The sequence below is a fragment of the Polyodon spathula genome, chromosome 5 (genome assembly GCF_017654505.1).
Source record: "Polyodon spathula isolate WHYD16114869_AA chromosome 5, ASM1765450v1, whole genome shotgun sequence".
Lineage (NCBI taxonomy): Eukaryota > Metazoa > Chordata > Actinopteri > Acipenseriformes > Polyodontidae > Polyodon > Polyodon spathula.
Window position 1 is genome coordinate 61,048,615 of NC_054538.1, and position 21,352 is coordinate 61,069,966.

General features: G+C 39.3%; 1 protein-coding gene across 2 annotated transcripts in view; it reads left to right on the forward strand.

Moving 5' to 3' along the window:
* Positions 1–21,352, forward strand: part of LOC121316119 (sprouty-related, EVH1 domain-containing protein 2-like) — a 55,012-nt gene that overhangs the window by 22,229 nt on the left and 11,431 nt on the right. The window contains exons 2-4 of one of the 2 annotated variants that reach the window (XM_041250899.1): positions 3,820–4,000; positions 8,404–8,572; positions 11,515–11,579. In XM_041250899.1, the coding sequence (XP_041106833.1) occupies positions 3,820–4,000; positions 8,404–8,572; positions 11,515–11,579 (415 nt within the window). The remainder of the gene's footprint in view (positions 1–3,819; positions 4,001–8,403; positions 8,573–11,514; positions 11,580–21,352) is intronic. The other variant, XM_041250900.1, reaches the window with a different exon arrangement.

The following is a 21,352-nucleotide window of genomic DNA, read 5'->3' on the forward strand; positions in this document are numbered from 1 at the left end:
CGTTTGTTTTCTCCCTCTGCGTGGGACTCAGTTTATTGGGCATTTTGAATTTACTGAAACACGTTGCATCTTTGATTTTAATCCCGTCCCCCAAAAAAGATGTAATTAGCAAAGGGGCCGGTTGTACTAACGAGGTAAGAAAAAATAGGCCATGTTTTACTAAACACTTTAAAACTAATAAATAAGTAATTACTGTTGTGAACACTGTCGTCATATGTTGCTTAAAACATACCACAATATATTCATTACAGTTGTTCTTGCCTATAAACAATAATACGTTTTAAAGTTTGGGACCCACTGCCTGTAGCTTGGTGGTGTTTTAATTATCGTCAGCATTCTTTAAGTGATTGGAAGCTGAAATTTACTTTTTCAAAACACACTTTTCCAATACCAATACAGTACTGGTGAGCGATAATCAGTTTGAAAAGCAAGTATTTTGATCACTGATCATTGGTATGCAGACCGGGCCAGGTTCCATAAGTGGTCCGATCCAAATCTATGGAAATCCGATACACCTTAAGGAAGTCCGGCCACGTACCGGTCCTTAGCACAAACACTGGGCCAACAAGCTCTTTTCTTTTCTTCGGTTTTAAAAAGATTGGAACTAATGCAATGAAGGAAACCCGGCATACTGCAATAAAACCTTGCATACTCCTAAGACTTAAGTATTAACTTTTTTAAAAGCTCTGTAGTTAAAAAAAAAACAAAAAAAAAAAAAAAAACATACAAAGCCAAATCCCACAGAGGCTTTAATGTCAAGTCATGGCATTATACAACACAACAAACAACATGTATATTTTATGTATTGTCATGTAATAAACCAGAACCTGTGAACGGCAGAACATTAAAAAAAATTGAAAAACATTATGTAACACTCTTGGATTTAACTGCCACACCGCCCCTTAACAACCAATACACACTCCTGATTCGCTGGCAGAGTACTCCCCTGACCTTCCAAATCGGTAACTGTCACCGATAAATGTACTGTAGTCAAAGCAGGTTAGCCACACATGCTGCTACAGACAGGCAGGCTACCGTATTACAGAAAATAAGCAACCGCGATACTTCTAAAATGTCTTGAATCATGTAATAAAATATTGCAGCGTTTGAAAATCGTAGTATTATTAGTAAACGTAGCCCTTGTATAAAGGCCGCCCTCTAAGCGCCGCTGTCATTTTGATTAATTTAAAGTAAATGCTGCAGCGCCAAATTGAAGTAATACGGTGTATGTGTGTGTATAATATATATATAAGAAGATGTTGATGAGTTGACAGGTCTATCTGATGGCAGGCTTCTTCACATAAAGCCGTATCCAGACTGGACGGTGCCAATAATTTAGAAGTCACAGCAGTCAAATCGGAGTATCCACACCAGCAGCGAGCGATGTCGCTTTGAGAAATTTGCGTTGCTAAAATAGAACCTTTCTGTTTTTGTTTTTTTGGTTGCGCAAGCTGCATAAAAATAGGATTATTAATAAGCAAAAATAAACCGGAGCATACATGCAATCTACAAATCCAACATTTAAATGAAAAATGTGCACGTCTGCTGGCTTTGAAAAATGACAAAGGTCCCGTATTCACACAAATTGAACATGTGGCCTCATTAAGCTAGGGCTTTTTGAATTTTTTTTATTATTTGTTTTGTTTTTATGATTAATAATGTTTTGTTCACTAAATTGTTCTGTGGCACAAATCTGTACCACGAAGAAGGTCTTTACATACGCATGAAGTGAAGTTTTGTGGAGATTCACCAAACAAACCAAAATATTATCAAGGTCCTACTATTGTATACATTGTAAAAAAAGCCAGCAATACGTTTGTATGCGACACATCCCAACATTACCAAGCGTTTTGAAGGGGCATTATGAGCCATATTTATAAAGCATTTTCTGTCAAGTTCACCAGACTTTGTTTGTTTGTTTTAAAAAGAAAAACGAAACAAAAGTAAATACAAGGCAAGTGGTGACCTGCACATAACAAGGAGGGTGATAATAATAATTTTGCACTTTAAAATACTTCATTAATAAACAAAAAGGATCAAAGAAGGAATTTGTAAAGAAACACAACTGAGATTGCAGTAAGTTGTATATATAATGTTTAACAATAAAATAACTTTGTTGAAAATATCAGTTCAACTGTACAACTGTTGTCCAGCTGTCTTCTGATATATACCGGGTTTCAAATCAGACGACTACTGGTGCCACGAAAAAAAAATTCAACTGTAACTGTACAATTACTACTAATAATATCACTAAAACTGTTGGATTTATAGAGGTGATCAATAACTGATCTATAGAGTTTACACGTCCAAACGTTATTTTATAACAGAATTGCCGGAGGTCAAGATGGTAAACTTTCATCAAAACAAGACCTGTTTTGTAATGGGACAGCCCATCTCTAGTATGTCCAATAGGAATGCACGGGTGGGGACAGGTATTTATTTCCAGTATTTTGGATCGTTTCCAAGTCTCTGACCAGTGTGGATGCAGCCTTAGGAAGGTATAATACTGTATACTTTCTGTGGATATTTGTCCTAATACACCTGCCATAAGCAACGTTCTGTCAGTCAGACCTCAAACAGGTAGAATGTTCAACAGAGTGGGAGGGTTAAGCAAATAATACATTTGGCTCTGGTGACAGGAAGACACTCTCATCCTTCAGAATGCAGCATTTCTGTGTAACAATTAGTCAGCGAACAGCCTGCAATAAATACTACATTCTGAAGGATGTGACAGTGACAGTCTTGGAAAGGAAATGTTCTAGGGCTATGTATTGCACATATCTCTGGTTAATTATTTTAAAACCTTAAGTACACTAACCATATATGATTGACTTCCTCCATGTTAGGCATTGTTGACTCACTGTAGTTCTGTTGGGATAGTGAAGCAAGCAGTATTTGAAAGTAAATTGCAGTAGCTTTCGACCAATAGGTAGCTAGCCTATGTGTGCTTTTGTGACTTGTCGTGCCTTTATTCCAAGCCCCCGCATTCTCCTGTGTGTGCTGATTTATGATCTGTAAGGCGTAGCCCTGCACTGCACGCACCTGAATATCTTTGCTTAACGGGTGTAGCAGTCATATTGTGTATTTGTCAGCTGATTGTAGCCTGTATGGATAAAATGGGGTGATTGATACTATACAGTAGCTTGTTTCAGTACAAAACAGTACATTTAACCCCATTTGAACTAGTTTGACTTTTATACAATAAACATATTCATATAATACCCCACTAGGGATGCATACTGTACACTTTAGTATTTTGTATATTGTTAGTGACCAGTTGACAGTGCTTGTGAGTCATGAAACTTCCTTAGGACCTTTTTTGTTCTAGAAATGTTGTCTTGTGTCATAGTCCCGGGGGAAATGTTTGTCTATTTAACTATCTTTTAGCGTGTCATTTTACATACAGTTTTGTATAGCTAGAGATCTGCTGGTCGATTTTTGTGATGGACTTTACAGTTATGCATACATTATATAACCACTCATGCAAAAGGACATTTTTTGTTCTTAAGATCATCAGAATCTGAGGGTATATGGTTTAAACTGGTTTGTCTATCAATGTGTCAAGCATTTATTTTTACATGTACATACAGTGGATGTTTCATGTTGATGATTGTTGAAGATGTTTCTACTTTTTCGTGTACAGACATCACATTGAGGGAGGGCATTTTTTAAAAGATTAAACGCTGGCTATATTGAGATCCTCTGCTGACGTAATATCATTAAAAAGGTCCCACTGAGTGTATCATTTACTTGTTTTAAGTGCTTGATGTAAAATGCATAATTTTTAATTTTTTTCCTCCTTTTTTGTGTGTAATACAGTGACAGCTACATTGTGCGTGTCAAAGCAGTGGTTATGACCCGAGATGACTCTAGTGGAGGATGGCTTGCACAAGAAGGAGGTGGTCTAAGCAGAGTTGGTGTCTGTAAGGTTCTTCACTCCGAGGCACTCAATGGGAAAAGTGACTTTCTAATCCATGGCGAACGACTAAAAGACAAACAGGTGTGTGTGTGTGTGTGTGTGTGTGTGTGTGTGTGTATATATATAATAATAATATATATATATATATATATATATATATATATATAATATATATATAATATGTATATATATAATATATTTATGTGTGTATGTATGTGTGTGTGTGAATTTCCACGTTTGGCATTGGGTTATTTTCAGATTCTTTTTAAAATGCAATTGCTGTATAACCCAGTTTTACCAGCTGTAGTTAGTTGAATCAGTGAACAGTTTTTCTTACCTCGGCTGATGAACACACGGAGCGAACTGGTCTCCGTATTGCTTGGGTCAGGAGAACAAACAGATCTCTAACCCACCTTTTTGGTGTCAAAGTATCCTTCCCACCACCCCCTCCAAATAAGAAGTGTTGTCTAAATTTCTCCTGCAATTGCTTGGGTATAGATAATAATAATTTGTCTTCCTTTTCGCTGGCTTTCAGCTAGTTATATTTTATAAAGTTATACATTTTCTCTTCCATAAACTCTATTAGTGTGTTTGTCTTCCCCACGCCCTCTGTTTGTAAATTGTGTGGTTCTCCACTATCACTGTCTTGCAGTAGGGATTTCTGACGTGTATCAACATAAAGACACAGGCTTGGCAGCCCGAAGGAACAAAGAAGCTCCCCTAAGGAAGGGCTCTAGTAAATCGGGGCATGGGTGTGGCAGCAGGGAGAGAGGCACGCCTGCAAAGTCAACTGCAACTGCTGCGGAGACTTCAGCCAGCTCTGTGCAGCTGCCTCCTTCACAGGTCACGATGCATCCTATGACCAGGGATCAGTTCTTCCAGTGGATGAGGGAATTCCAAAATCTTAAACAGGCTCAACTTCCACAACCTGTAACCCATGCGGCGGGGTCTGGTACTCCAACGCTGACAGAGATGTACAGTCAGCATTACAGGAGAGATCTACCTCTGGTACAGCATGCCTCCCAAGGGTAGATCACTTCTACAGAGTGCCAACCAGCCAAAAAGACCATCTGTTCAAACTGCCTAAGCTAGATCTCATTCTAGCTACACCGGCTACATCCTCTGGACCCACAGTATCAGATCGTGCAGACAAAAAGGTGGACACCTTCCTGAAAAGGAGCTACACAGCCTCAACATGTGGACTGTGCATCAGCAGTTACCAGGTGTATGCTCCAAAATATCAACACAAACTATAGGGTCAGTTGTCTGCTGCCCCGCAGACACCTGCCGCAGAGAATTCTGAACTGGCCATGCAGGTAGCGGAGGAAGGGAAGAACATATCTAAGATACAACTTCAGGCCTGCTGTGACGCCATTGACACCAACTCCAGGGCTGTGCAAGTGCGGTTGCTGCTCGGAGGCATATTCAAATGAAACTAGGGTGACGTGCTCTTTGGCACCAGACTCAAGGACTCTGTTCCAGATGGAGGAGGCAAGACAGTCTATTCGGTCCAGTTCACCAGGGATGAGAGGCGCACTGTTCAGGAGAGGTTCTTTCAGTAGACAGTAGGGCTGTCAGTTAAGCCTCCAAATAACAATCGATTAATTGGGTGCACAAAATATAATAGCTCGGAAAAATGTCGATGATTGTACCGCCCACAAAAAATCGGCCCCTCAACAAGACATGATTTATTTTAATATCATTGCTGTTAAGTAAACGTTTGTGCACAACAATGGAATGCAAGGGGTAAATAACTGTAATGTAGCTTTGCGCATGGTACTGTAGGAGTACCGGCATAAAAATGTTTTATCTAGAGATGTTCCTTTTGAAACCGGGTACCCGATGAACCATATACAAATATCAAGGATCATGTACCAGTGATTACTAGTATGTGGTTGTTTTATTTAAAAAAAAAAAAAAAAAAAAGTCAATTATCAGAGACTTAATTTCTGTCAAATACATTTGATAACTAATTGACACGTTCATACAAACTTAGCTAGACTATATGTTTTCATTTTGTTGTACTTGTTTTGGAATACTGACTGATCGTGGCTGTGTTTGGGTTTCACTTATTTTGCCCTGTGATTGTTATGGTCTTTCTATGGTTTTTATGCTGATGTAGGACTAGTGCTTGCATATGTCATAAACAGTGTTATTCCCAGGTTAAACAGTTCATTGTGAAGCGCCAAAGAGGCGTAATCTATATATAGTCAGTTTTCTTCAGTGTCGCAATTTATTTACATGCTTGCTAGGAATACAGGCCTGTCGACCTGCTCTGGATTCAAGGCGGTGCACTGTCTGTTTACATCAAATACACAGAGGGCCCGTACTTACCAAGCATTTTTAAAACTGATTCGCTAGTAGTCAGGATGGGACCAGCAAATCAGATGCTAGCTGACACAAGTAGGAAAAGAACACACCTACTGCTTGTCTTTGGCAGAAATACTGTAAGTAGCAAGGCAGGGCGTTCAGTGCAGTTTTGTTGATAAACTTAAATGTTATTCACTATGCGTGTTACAGAAATTTTATTGTTGAATCGATTTCTCCAGTATTTATCTCAGTGTATATAATGAGGAATGGAACCGAATGAAAAATCTATTTTTAGATTTAATCCTAGCAGCCCTAATAGACAGATATCTTTTAGACATGAACTACAACAATCTTCTTTTGGGAGACATCCATGTCTTCTATGTGGTCAAGGAGCCAGGCCACACAGACCCTCACGTGGCCAGAGAAGGAGGAAAGCCCTCTACTACTTCCTCCTGAAGCTTCTTACCATGCAGTGCCTCCCCCCCCCCCCCCCTTACCTGTGCCGGTAGAGGGAGGGCTTCTAATGTTTTAACAAACTGGCAAAGCATAACATCTGATTCTTGGGTCCTTGGGATCATATAATACAGTTACAAAATGCCATTCCAATCTCATCATCCAGTAACAGGCATCATCAAAAGTGGTAATTGAATTTCATTTAGAACAAGAGATAACATTTCTGGATTTTCACCCAAAACCTCACAAAGCACAAATATCTGGAAAGCTTTGCATTTTTACATTCACAGGACCCGTGATATCAGACCATCAGGGGAACTGTTTATCTCTTAACTTACAAACCCAGGGCAAACCACTTTCTAAACAAACCAATCTTGATAACAAATCAGCTCCACGATCCATCAAGGCCCACTCAGTGAGGAGAGTGGTTACTACTTGAGCCTAAACTAAAATCTGTCCCAATTACAGGACATCTGCAATGCTGCGACTTGGGCCTCCTTTGAGACTTTTATTAACCATTATAATTTAGATGTCTCTTGTTCTCAACCTGTTTTTGTTCACTCAGTGTTATTTGTGGCAAAGTCTACTAATATTTAACCTTCCACCCTTCTGTACATGCTTTCATATAGTTAACTCTGTGTGGAGTTCATTAGATGAGGTAAGAAGACAAAGATGTAATATGGTTTCTTCGTAGGATGATGAACTCCACACACCTCTGTCCCACCATCCTTTTCTGTTTTGTTTTTGTTACTGTCCTTTTTTTAAAATTTGGACAACAATGCTTATTTGGAGGGGGCGATTAGAGGGGAAGGATACCTACTTTGGTGCCAAAAAGGACTACTGTAATGATCTGTTTGTTCTCCTGACCCAAGCAAAACAGAGACCATGAGTTCACTCTATGTGGAGTTCATCATCCTACGAAGAAACCGTATTACAGGTAATCTTCATCTTATCCTTTGCTATAGAGGTCATTTGTTCATTACACTAACATGTCATGTTAATTTGAGACTGAAGATGCCACAGCCAGTAGCCTGTCCCGGACTCTTGCCATACTTTGCTCAGCAGGGATCATAATGGAGCAAAGCAGATATCTAGAAAGGTGGAAGTACTGTATAAAATCCTTCACCTATTGCATAAATCATGACTTGAGACTATGAAGCTCATGAGTCTTGGAAATAAATATTGATGGAAGTGATTTTGTAATTCAGTTTTCATAAAACAGCAACATTTCTTAATTTCAGATTACAATTCTACAATACAGGTACAGCAAATCTTCAAATTTAACTATCAAAGTTAAAGGTGTTATTTACTGAAAACTTCAAAGTTTGTGACTTGATTTTAAATGACTATTAATATATGCTACTGGTTGGGGAATATTCCTAGTAAAATTACAAAATAAAATACAAATTATTTTTCATTATAAGTGACAGAATGTTGGCCTTTAGGGGGAAAGAAAGTTAGATAAGAGGTTATGATTTACTGAATGCCTTGACAAACCTGTTTAATATTTTACAGACACCTGAAGCAGCTGACAGTATGTAGGTTATGCACTTTTTTGCAGATGTTGACAGGTACCCTTGTCTGATTAAAAAGTTTTAATCAGTCAAGGGAAAATACTGTGAAGTTAGGAAAGGGAAGAAAATGAAAAGCTGAGATGGTGGGGTGGAATTGATTTTAAGCAAACCTAAAAAACAATTACATTTGTCTTCCTGTTCCTGTAGGTGGTTCTTGAATGCTTTTTGAAGAAAGATTTGATATACACAAAGGCAACACCTACGTTTCACCACTGGAACGTCGACAACAGGAGATTTGGGCTGACGTTTCAGAGTCCTGCAGATGCTCGTGCTTTTGACAGAGGTGTGAGGAAAGCAATTGAAGACCTGACAGAAGGTATCGTATCTTATAATCGTTATTGATCTTTTGACCAAAGACTTTAGCATTCAAGTATTACAAACTAACGTTTTAAATAAACTTGCCTCACCCTGTAGCCTATTTCTTGCTGGTTTTGTATTAAAGTAAAACTCCTGTTAGATGGTGTGGCAGAGCAAAGCTCTGCCCTTTTTAAATTGGCAGGGATGGGGTTAACTTCCCCTACCTGCCTGGGTTTATTATGTTCAGGTGGCTGGGGTTGATTAGTTGATTAGGTTAATTAACGATCAATCAGCGCCCAGCCACCTGACATAAAAGGAGGCCTCTGCTTTTCATTTGGGAGGAGGGAGCTGAGGAAGCAGGTTGGTTTTTTGTTTTAAAAATCCCGCTGCACCAAACCAGTCTCTCCCTCCACCCGTTACTCCTCCTATTTTACTTTCGGACCAACCCCGAACACAGTAGTACGTTCCCTTTAGTATGTAATGTCCCACCTCTGTAGTCAGTGGAACTCCAATCCCCAACTGACAAGTGTCCTTATCCTTCACTTGACTCCAGTGGCTGAAATTTACATACTCGTACTTCCGCCCCTCACCAAGGTGCCGCCCCTCAAAAGATGACTTTTGCCATGGTCACGAGATCTTGGTAAGGGAAGTCCCGAGTTGGTTTGATGCCATCTACTGTCGGGAGGCTGAATCACAGACCGAAATCCCTTTGACTCATCACAGATGGATTTCTATCTTTAAGCAAAAGAGAGATGATCATCAGGTGTCTGCACAAGCACAGGTTTTCGGTTAGCAGGTTATTGTAGGAAATGAAAACCAGAAGAGAACTGTAACATTATTTAAAATCTATATCTGTTTTACAGAACATTTTTATTCAGAGTTTAGTTGACAAATTGTAACGAATGTATTTTAGCAACGTAATACTGGTTATGTATAGTTGGTGTAATCTGTTTGTATACCATTGTTTCTTCAAAAAAAAGATTGTCCATTTATTTTAATTATTTTGAGTAATAATGTCAAGTTCGTTACATAGCCTTATAGTATTTACCTCGTACAGTGGTGTGTTGTTTTTTTTTTCTCCAAATTAACTTTAAAAGTTGTAGTTCTGAAATGTTCTTCATGAAGTGTAGACTTCAAAAAGCAATTTTCCTCAGTTAGGTCATTAGTTTTATTCTCTGTCTTGAGTTGCACAACAAAAAATGGAAGTGGAGTGTCAGTGTAAAAAGTTATGAAGTATGTGTTGGTTGATACAAAAGCATTAAGATCTTTTAATTATACAGTATAAATTGGTCAAGCATATAGTTATATGCATATATATATATATATATATATATAATATATATAATATATATTATATATATATATATATTATATATATGTATATATATATATATATATATATATATATATATATATATATATATATATATATATATATATTATATATGCTGTAACTTGTTTGGTTGGACAACGTGCTTGTCTCTTTAATATATATATTTTTTATGCTGGTTAAGATTTCAAAAACTTAAGAGATGGATGTATATACGTGTATAGCGGTCATCACGTGCACAAATAACCATTAGTGAATCGATCTTCTGGTAATGTTTCTTAAATTAAGACCCTGATTTTAGTGTAAGTTTCAGAATTGGAAACTGGATAAAGGCCGTTCAGCTGTTTCGGTTTACCAAATTTCCATTTTGCCCCCCTCCCTCCTAAAAGTGCAGAACCGCATTAGCCGGGGATTTATTGCCTTAAGTATGTGCAAGAGTGGTTTGTGAACTTGATGCAAAAAATGGGTTCCGAGGTTTCATTAACTCAATGTCCCATTTTTCACTCATGTTTGTTCAAATCACAACGGTAGCGTGTCTTCTGGAAACGTCCTCATATTACGAGCTCGGTACACAAATTGATGCCCTCCGAGTTAAGGACCTTTAATCCGCTAAGATACTTTACTTTTCTTCGATCAAACACTAGTTAAATCTTTCTACGTCTCAAAACAAAACAAAAAGTTTTTAATTGATGATTAAAAGAAATTAAACTATATACAATTATCAATTAACCTTTTAACTTCAAAGTATCAGTTTAATTATATAGTATGGTCTGTCTTTGTGTTCTGTACCGTGCCTCAATTGTTAAATTGTAGCCAGCTGTGGCACAGGAACGGGATGCTAATAAATTGTTGGTGACATTGTCTAAAGTATGGACAAACCAGTTAATCTTCTGGATTAGAAGTAAAGAGACGTACGTTGCATCCATCCAAAGCTATAATTTGGTGCCTTAAGTTAGACTTGAAACGTGAACTTGGCAGGGCCATATGAAGAATATACCGAGGTTGGCAATGGCGGTGGTAATGTTTAGGGAAATCCCTGAGTGTGTCTGATCCTGAATAGGGTGTGGAATTGATATCCCCCGACACCCGGTGCCACAAGATTTGTGTGAGGGACAACAAGTTTTACTGTTATATTTTGCCCATCAGATAAGCACTTTTTTCTTCTTCCTTTGCCATAGTATTCTATTTGTGTGTGTGTGTGTTGTGGGACGGTGAGGGGGCAAGTAGGTTTTTTAGAAGGAATTAGATTTTGCCCTTTCACAACAAGTTTCTTTTCAAAGAATGCACACCCCTGCTGAATAAATGTAATCACTTGTAGTAGGTTTGCATCCACTTCTCTCGGAATTCCAGTTTTCAGTAATATTTTACACATGGATCTCAGTGGGTTCACCAAATTACCCTTCTTGGTGGCTTGTAAAGTAATTTTATGTTATAACTATGTACTATTGAGTAGGCACGGCTTCAGACACCACAGGTACTCGTATAGTAGTTCCCAATCCATACTGGTTTTGGGAAATTCAGCAACGGTGCAACGGAATTGCAAGGGGTGTGTTGAGAAACACATTTAAATATCATGTTGTTTAAATCATCTCTTAAGGGTTTAATGTTTTATTTCAACGTTTTTTTTAAAGGATCTACGACTTCCTCTTCGACAATCCAGAATGAGGCGGAGGTTGGTGATGATGATGTGTTTACAGTGAGTAGATGAATCTTTGTGAAACAAATTGTAAACAAATTATTTTAATGCATTGTTTCAAGTACACGTGTTGGAAATCCGAGCAACTGCACAGCACAGAAAGCATGCACCTTGTAGATTTAAAATGTTCTAGGAGAATTTACTAATTCTTTACAGGCAGGGGCAAGGGGTTGAACACAAATTCAGTCAACAGTTATATTTACAGTAAACTGTTTTAATTTTTTTTGTGTGATGCCATATAGTTAATCCTCTAATCTGGACAGACTACTTCCCAAAGTAAAAAAATAAAAAAATAAATACTAAATCAAGGGAAGGTATGAATAAGGAAATTGAACTTAAGGGGATAACAGCAATTGAAGCATATTCCAGCTAGTGTAATATTATTTTTGTCATTGTTTAGGACCAATAAATTCAGGACCAGCAATCATTTCAAAGCTACATTTATATTTACAGAATTAATAATTCATGTAAAATATTCAAATTATTAAAACAACATCAGTATTACAATTAATTAAATAATAATAATACATGAAAAAAGGCTAATAAGTCAGTCAATTATTGATAAGTTATTTGTTCACATTGTAACCGCAACATTACATTAGTTACAGTCATTTTATTTTTATTTTTTTTTAAACCTAAAAGAATTGCAGTCAGGTTTTGCCCATTGTTTTGCGTATTGTGCAAGGCTCGTTTTCTGGGCTGGCATTATTATGCATGGTAGAAATCTATGTGCTTTGTTGTTTGAGTTTTATTTTCCCACTGATGCAACTTAACCATGCAAATCATTTTATCCGGCTTGGACCCAAACACTTATACAGGCGTCTCTAGTTGCTTAGCTAAAAGTGCTCTGTGGTCGTAATGGCTGTGAATAACATTTTTTGATGGGCATTGCAGCAGTTGAGAAGGGCACCCACAGCAATTGCTACATGGTCATCGTAATTTTGTGCCCTGCATACATATGTAGCCAACACTTATTTTAAACAACCATGTTTTGAATTTGTTTGTCTGCTTCTTTTCAAAGCTTCCTGGCAGTAAAGTATAAGTATTTGTGACAGTGTACTATAAGAGAGGTTGTTTTTTATCTTGTGAAATAAGTACTGAATCTTTGTTATGATTACCCCATGAATAAGTTTGGCTAATTAATGATTAAAATGAAATGAATCATATATTATATATAAATCATATATTCCTACAGGTATATTTTGTAGTAGTATTTTTTAGGTGCCATAAAAAAAAATATTATCATTATAGCTGATGGATTTGTTATTATTTTTTTAATAATTCTTGTTTTTTTGTTACAGTTTTTGTGCATGTGAAAGAGCTCAGATAAAGCAGTAGCTGAACGCATGGTTGGGAAAGGCCTAGCTTGAAAAGACATACTTTGTTTTCTTAAGCTTGTCGGTGTGATGTGGGCTAGCCAGGTTTCCTGTAGTGTTTTGACCAGACTCTCCCAACACTTGGCATTTCATTTGCATCCGTTCCTTTGTCACAGTCAAAAGAGATGAACAACAGCAGGCTGGGTTAAAAGGTGATTTCCTGTACTCCACAGTAAAACTATCATTAGCAGCTGCTTCCCAGCTACCTGCCAGAGTGATTTATTGGAGCATGCAGGCAAAGGGAAGCCTGCCCATAGAGCTAATGGTTTACTCTTGACAACCAATCTATGGAGAAGTTACAGCTCAAGCATTCCTGGTTTTATTGAAGCAGGAATCTGGAATTCCTGTTCCAGACAGAGATGGGAGCTATGAGTTCAAGAAAATGTAGACCTTTTATACAGCTGATCACATGTGTGTTGTGATCAACAATGCAAGACTTATATTCTGTATTGCAAGAACAAAGGGGTTTTAATAGAACTACAGGTATTTCAAGTTGTAAGGGAATAATTAGAACATTCCAATGTGGTACATTTTATACTGGTGAGCAGCAGCACTCCAGATACGGTTTTGACTCTAGATAAGGTTTTCGGGTATTGGTTAATTTACTCTCCAATTTAGATGCTAAGTGAGTAAAATGCGTTTTGAGGTGAGTGAAATGCAACATTACCTGGAAGTCACGAATACTGTACATATGGCTTTCCTTATTTCCCACCTGAAAAAGTTGTCTCTCTTGCAGCCATTTTGTCCAGCTTTTAATAGTATTACAGTATTCCTTCTAATGTAATTTAGTTTAAGACGCAGCCCAAATTTCCTACTCTCAATTTGAGGAAAAAATAAAACATCAAATAAATATGCACTGACAAAGATACAGCCTCAGTTATGCATATGGAGGCAGTTTGCAGCTGTCTGCTGTCACACAGAGCATTACAGTTATGCACTGCTTCTCATTTCCAGTCGTGATTACTTGCACTTGTTTTTCGTCCAGTTTGTGAACTGTGATATTGCTTGGCATGTCGGAAAATACGTGGGTCTGATCAGTGTCCAAAGTGGTACTGTTTGTTAGAAACGCTGAAATTGTACAAGCTTCACTTTGAATTTCTCAGGAAGCTAATGACGCTTCTTTGAAAATGGCTGTCTGCATGTCATGGATGGTTCAAGATAGGATGGTAACGTTTTGGTTTGTATTTTCTCGACAGTCAGTCACGTTGCTGTTTGTGTACTTGTGTAGTCAAGTTTTTTGTGCTGATTTTTAATACGTGCATCACTATACTGTACTCGAATTTAAGACGCAGGATATTTTTTTAGAATAAGTGTGTCTTAAATTCAAAGAAATAAGGTAATGTTATAGTCTCGATGTAATTAACTACTATGTTCACCGAGTCTCCTCCCACTAGTACTTGACTGTTAGTTTTTATAGTTGTTTTCTGTAAATCTTCCTTTCTCAGTCTCTTGTGCTCTCCCTTTCCAAGTCAACTGATATTAAATAACCCAAAGAAGGCCTTTTTGTTTTAAACTGTAGTGATGCTGCTTTAATGTAAATAAAGAAACGATAATTTATTCCTTATTAATAGCCTTGCTATAGCAATATAAAGTAGTCTGACTCTCTCTAAACACAGAATATTGAATTTATTACATAGATTTACCTTCCAAGTTGACAGAGGTCAGTTGGTAAGTTAGGTTGAGGGAGGACTAAGACGATACAGAGAAATCCTAAGGATCAAGAATCCAGTTGTTTTATACACCAGTCACAAACATGCAGTGCAAGGGAGTGGATACAACTGTACATTTTTTTTTATTGAAAACCTCAAATTATTGGTCACACATTTCTGACAATTGCCAGACAGGCTACAATTCTCTATCTGAGCATTTCTACGATCCATTTGCTAGCTACCAAATGCAGTATATTCATGATTGAAAATTTAGATGCTGGGAACCAACGAAGTACAAGATGTTTGATAAAATGCAAACTCAAACTGTGCAGCAAAATTGCAATGCATATTCTTTACGCATTACATTTAAATGTTGTACATTAATTTAAAAGATTTCAATGCGTAAAAACGCCCATTATGCATCTTGTGTGGAGTGCTGCTGGTGAGCACTGCATATGGATTGTGATTTGAACCCATCGCTGGCAAACTTTAAATTGAAATAGACAAAACGTTATTTACAAAGCTAAAGAAACAAACTACAAAAACTCTCCTTTACACGTGCATGTCCCCTGCCCTGCAACAAGTGGGTACCTTGAATTTTGCCAGAGCTTCTTGGTATTGAAGCCGAGCTGCAGCTAGAGCGGTGGACAGTGTATTTTAAAAACACTTTGTACAGAAACACATTCAACCATTTTAAACTTCCATCATAGCAAGGGTATTGTAACTTTTACAAGTTTGATTTATCTTGTAACTCAGTGATGGATGGAAGTGTTACCATGCAAAGGCAGCGGAACAGTTGTTGTTTTCTCCTATCAATGCTGGCTCAATGACTTTGGGATCAGTAGCTGTGGAAGTGACCTTTCCTAAAATTGTCTCCGAGTCAAGTCACTGCAGACAGCAGTAATGTGGATTTACAGCTTTAGAGCCAAGCAGAGTACATTCCTCTTAAATTATTCCACGTAAGCTAACATGTACATAACCTCAGTAAGTATGGGAGTTAATTAGTTACAGTCAGTGTGAGGTATATGACATTTGCGATTTTTAAAATCATTGTTTTAAAAAAAAAAAAAAAGAGGTGTTTTGGTCTGAAATGATTGGGTAGAATAAACTAGATGTTGAAACCATTCATTCTTTATTATGTTAATCTACAAATTACATTCGGAGTAAAGCTCTACTTGATTAATTCTTAACAGACTTTTAATTAAAGCAGAAAAGCTTTGTTTTTTCTATTCTCTAATTGTAAATATAAGCTATATGATCTGTCAACGCCTCTGTGCCTAGGTGTAAAATTTAACTTGACAGTGAATGCATTTCTTCTGTAGTTGGAATTATTCATTTATGTATGATATTTCCATATATAAATAGTTGATTTGTCAAATATTTGTATTACCATTTTGCAGTATTTCAATCATCTCCTACATTACCTACCATTTGGCTGTGTTCCATAGCACCTATTAATCTTTCATAAGTAAAATAGGATGGTTATATGAATAATGGCAGACAGTCAAGAGTGGGTCCTATTTCTCATACTTATAGTAAAACATTTTGAAAAGAGCTTTGAAACAGATTTTAAAGTGTCATATAATGCTATTTTTTTTCAGAGCCCTGCTAGTTACTCTTTTAAGGCAGTGAACTGCATTTACGTGCTACTATCTAGAAACATCATTAAACATTGCTATGATGAAGTAAAAATGGTATCGAGTGGTTTCTCAGTAAATATAAATATATTGTAAAAATAATATATAATATATATTATTTAAAAAAATATAAAATAGAAACACCTAAACTGCACCAACATTATCTTTGATGCAGCTCTTGTTAAATTAACAAGCAAGCTATCCAGAACCCCCCTCTCCTGGAATAATCCATACCCCACGCAGGTATAGCGCACCTTCCAGCCATGAGCAACATCCCTGCCTTTTATTTAAAATGCTTTCCTGTTAAAAATGGACTGACGGTACGCAGTTGCGTCTTAAAGAACAATATCGCATTTCTTTATTGGTCCTCATGCGTACCAATTATATGAACCCTTGTATATAGTACATAATAGCTACACACATGCACCGAGAAAAAGCGTATTCCTTCTGTGATATTGTAAAAATATATATCCAGGTGCTTGTCAGAGATATTGGGGGTTCATGTATAGAGGCTGTACACCTGTATACAAATGCTTAAGTGCAGAGAGATGCTGTATATTATTAATACCAGCAGAATACAGTAACCCTAGTGCAGGTATTTATTGAGCATTTTATGTCAGAGCTGCTGATAGGCCCCTCCAGGGAGTGACGTCCTCAGTCCCGCCTACCGAGGGAATAAGTAGTCGACCCGCAGAGATCACGTTCTGTTTTGCTTCTCACAATCAGGTAGGTATACTTACCTCTCCAGTGGCTGTGATTGAGTCTGTGTGAAAGCTCTCACTACGAGCAGTTGTATTTCTGGAAGTTGGCTTGCCACTTCCATGAAATCAGAAACTCTGCTTCTGAAGGGTGAACTATAAATGCTGTGCAACTGCACGCCATTTTAATTTTTCAGTAGTTTACATTGCCTGTCGACCTGTAGTCTGCTTTTCTTAACCCTACAGCTCTAATGTGCTGTGTGTATTTTTCCTCATGCCTTTTGCAGCTACAAAAATAAATAAGTACATAAATAAAAAGAGAGATTCCTCCACTGGGACCCAGCTCTGCCTTCAGGCAAGAAGTAAAAACATTACTTCTCAAACAAGCCATTCATCTCATAGAACACACCTCCTCAGTAGGAAGTGTTCTACTCAAGGTATTTTCTAGTGCCAAAAAAGGACGATGGCCTTCGCCCCATCCTAGACTAGAGACAACTCAACGGGTTCTTGAGGGAGAGAAGATTCCAAATGGTCACACATCGCCACATCCTCCAGTCTGTCCGGCTGGGTGACTAGTTTACCACTGTGGACTATCTCCACTTAGCCTTTCAGGGAAGCATCTTCGAGTTTTCCGTGCTGCCATTCGGCCTCTGCATAGCCCCCTGCACGTTCTGAAAGTGCGCAGATGCCATCCTAGCCCCCTTGCAGCTGCAAGGAATCAGAGTGTTGTACCTGGACGACTGGTTGATTTGCTCCCAGATGCAGGAAGGAGCACCGGCCCACACGGCGATTGGGTCTCACCCTCAAAAAGCCAGTTAATGCCGGTGCAAAGTATGGTTTGCTTGGGTCTCCGACCTGTCAGACAATAGAGTGGCTGCCATTCACAACTATCTAACCCTTTTTCATTAGGGACCGACAGTACAGTTGGTGTTTGCTAGAAATTACTGGGTCTGATGGCCGCAGCTTCATCAGCCATCCAGCTGGGGTTACTCCATATGCACCTAATTCAAGCGTGGCGCAATGCCTTCCGGCGACATCCAAAACACGACAGACACGGTCAGCTGACTGCCTCACGTATGCTGGGAATCCCTTCGCTGGTGGAGGCAAGCCTCTCGTCTGCGTGAAGGCTTAAAGATGGGAATGATGACAGATACATCCAACTTGGGTTAGGGTGCGGTCTGGGCAGGCAGAGGAGTCTGTGGGTCCTGGTCGGGTCGCTGGACATCTCTGCATATAAATGTGCTGGAGCTGCGAGCGGTTCACCTCTGTTGCCAGCATTTCCTTCCAGTGCTCCAGAGGAGACATGCCCTTGTCCTCATGGACAACATGTCAGTAGTAGCGTATGTGAATCGCATAGCCTTTCAGCTACTGATCTGGGTGAAAAATAACCTGTTATCCCCCCGGTGCTGTTCATCTCCTGGGGGTGGTCAATTGGGTGGCTGACCTTCTCTCGAGGGGGGGTCCTCTTCCGTCAGAATGGCGACTCAAACCTCTGGATGGAGCGCACATTTTGGCAATGTTTCGGGAAGGCCAGAGTCGATCCGGAAGAGACCACTCACTGTCCACTATGGTTCTTCCTCCTTCACTGTGGCAGTCCGCTAGACATTGATGCCCTAGCCCACGAGTGGTACAGGATGTTCTTGTATGCATTCCCAATCAATACTGCTGCTCCCGGCCTTCCTAGGTCCGGAGGAAGAAGGCAACAGTTTTCCATGTGGCCCCCAGATGGCCCAGGAAAATCTGTGTGGATCTCCTCAGTCAGGTGAAAGGCATGCTAGGGCCCTCTTCACAAGGTCATTGTATGCCTAGAAGTGGAGGTATTTTCAAAATTGGTGTTCATGACCCCATCTGTTGCCCTTTAGCAATCATTTTACAGTTTCTGCAAAACCTGCTAGAGGAGGGTAGATCCCCCTCTACGTTGAGTGTACCTAGCAGCCATACCTGCATGCCATCTCCCCATTGGTTCAGTGTCCCCAGGCGCTCATTTCCTGGTGGCACGTTTTTTGAAGTGCGCTGTATGGTTACATCCTCCTAGAAAGGACGTCCGTTTGAGCCTATACATTCCATACAGTTGAAATATCTCTGTAATGAAGACAATCTTTTTGCTAGCCATCACCTCTGCTAAGCGGGTTAGTGAGCTACAGTCTCTTGTCAGTGCACAGTGCTTGTATGCTTATTGGGGATGCTGGAAACAGGATGTTGTTACGCACGAACCCTGCTTTCCTCCTTACAGCGGTTACAGCTTTCTACTTAAACTAATCAGTGGAATTAGAGGCTTTCCGTCCCCCTCCTTTTTTTTCAGAGGAGGATCAGAGATTGAATTCCAGTTTGGGCATTGAGATGTTGTGTGGATAGGACGAGAGCGCTGCGACAGTCTGACCAGCTCTTGATCTGTCGTGGTGAAAGGACCCTGGGTCAAGCCTTGAAAGAGAAGACGAGAAGATGACCAACAAACCCTGCGTGGTCACATCATTCAGAGGCTCGAAGCAAAAGAGAACGTGATCTCTGCAGAGTGACTACTTATTCCCTCGGTAGGCGGGACCGAGGACGTCACTCCCCAGAGGTGCCTGTCGGCAGCTCTGACATAAAATGCTCAGTAAATACCTGACCTGTGGCAGGCATATCCAAAAAATATTGTTGTGGGGCTTCTGAGTGGCTCATCCGGATAAGGCGCTCCGCGTAGAGTGCAGGATGTGCCCTATAGCCTGGAGGTCGCCGGTTTGAGTCCAGGTTATTCACTGCCAACTGTGGACGAGAGCTCCCAAGGGGTGGCGCACAATTGGCTGAACGTCGCCTGGGTGGGAAGGGCTTAGGTCGGCCAGGGTGTCTACAGCTCGCCGCGCACCAGCGACCCATGTAGACTGGCCAGGCGTCTGTGGACTTGCCTGTAGGCTGCCCAGAGCTGCATTGTCCTCCAACACTGTAGCTCTGAGGTGGCTGCATGGCGAGCCTGCAGAGTGAAAAATGTTTCAGAGGACATGTTTCAGAGGACAGAGTGTGTTCGTCTTCACCGCTCCTGAGACAGCACCTGGGTGGTAGTGGAGAGCTGAGCCTAAAAATAAGATTGGCTATTTTTCAAAGGTGAAAAATGAACGCATAGAAATACTTGGGACTGTAATTAGGAAGTGTACTGAGAATAAATAAATAAATAAAATTATATATATAATATTTTTTTTTAGCGAATTAAAAATGAAATATGCTGCAGCTTACTTGACTATAGTAAAATAAACTTCCATTCACGAAATTTAGGTCTCAGATTATGCAAATGTATGATAACGTGCTTGCTGTGGTGTATTTTAATATAAACGAAAGCAGAATGAACATGCTGCAGTTTATGCTTGTTTTCACTGAAAAATAAACGGTAACATGTAGTAAGAGCTGTCTGTGTTACAGTACATGCTGTCAGATCAGGACTAACGCTGAGCATGGAAGCTCCCATATTACAACTGTACACAATCAAAGGTGCGGTCACCAATTCCACACACATTTTAAGCCAGTCTTGTATTTCAGGGGCCTTGATGCTCCAATAGTCCATTTTTCTTCTTGTTGATCTTGCCTTGCTGTGAGCAGTGCTGAAATAAAACTCCTTCATTGCACTAGTGGCATACTTTATCAGACACTACAAGCAGACCACTACTAGTCTAACATCTTTAAACCATCCAAAATTGCACCAGAATGCACCATTTTGAATCCCTTTTTTCAGAAATGTTCCATCCACAGACCTTAAAACCCATTGAAAACCCTGCTTACATTATGATGCTCCACCATTAGCAATGTTTAGGTTTAAAGCAGACGCTTCTACAGAGATTGTGCTGGGGTTTTTTTTGCCTCTGGAAAGGTTATGTTTTTCGTTCTTGGCAGCTGCGTGCAGAGCAGGCCAGGCTGAGCTTGTGAACAGAGCTTGTTTGAGAGAGAGGCAGTGTTGGCAGTCTGACAAGAAGATGATTGACAACTTCCTGTTGGCTCTGAAGAAGGATCAGGGAATTGCAGAACACAACACTCCGAGCAAGGCCTGAGGAACATGCTGAACGGAAGTGGGATCTGAAATGAACAGGCCTGAATGAAGCGCAAAGCCTGGCTCTGTCACCCCTGCCTTTTAAAAATCCAGCTCAATGCCTCTCTGTACTGGCTTGGGACATCTGTCTTATTGGTGACAGGGAAAGGGTTTAATCGCAACTCATGAGCACAGGATTTTTACCTGGAATTTCCACAGGATATTTAATGTTGGAAACAGGATTGACATTAATTTGTTACTGCTGAATGTTTACATAGCTGGCTGTACTTTTTTAAAGCAATTATACATTACATTACATTGCATTCATTAATTATTTGATGTGTCTTCATATATTTGTATCTTCTTTAAAGATCCCTGTGGCGATGAAGTGCTTCCACTTTTTTTTTGTGAAGAAACAG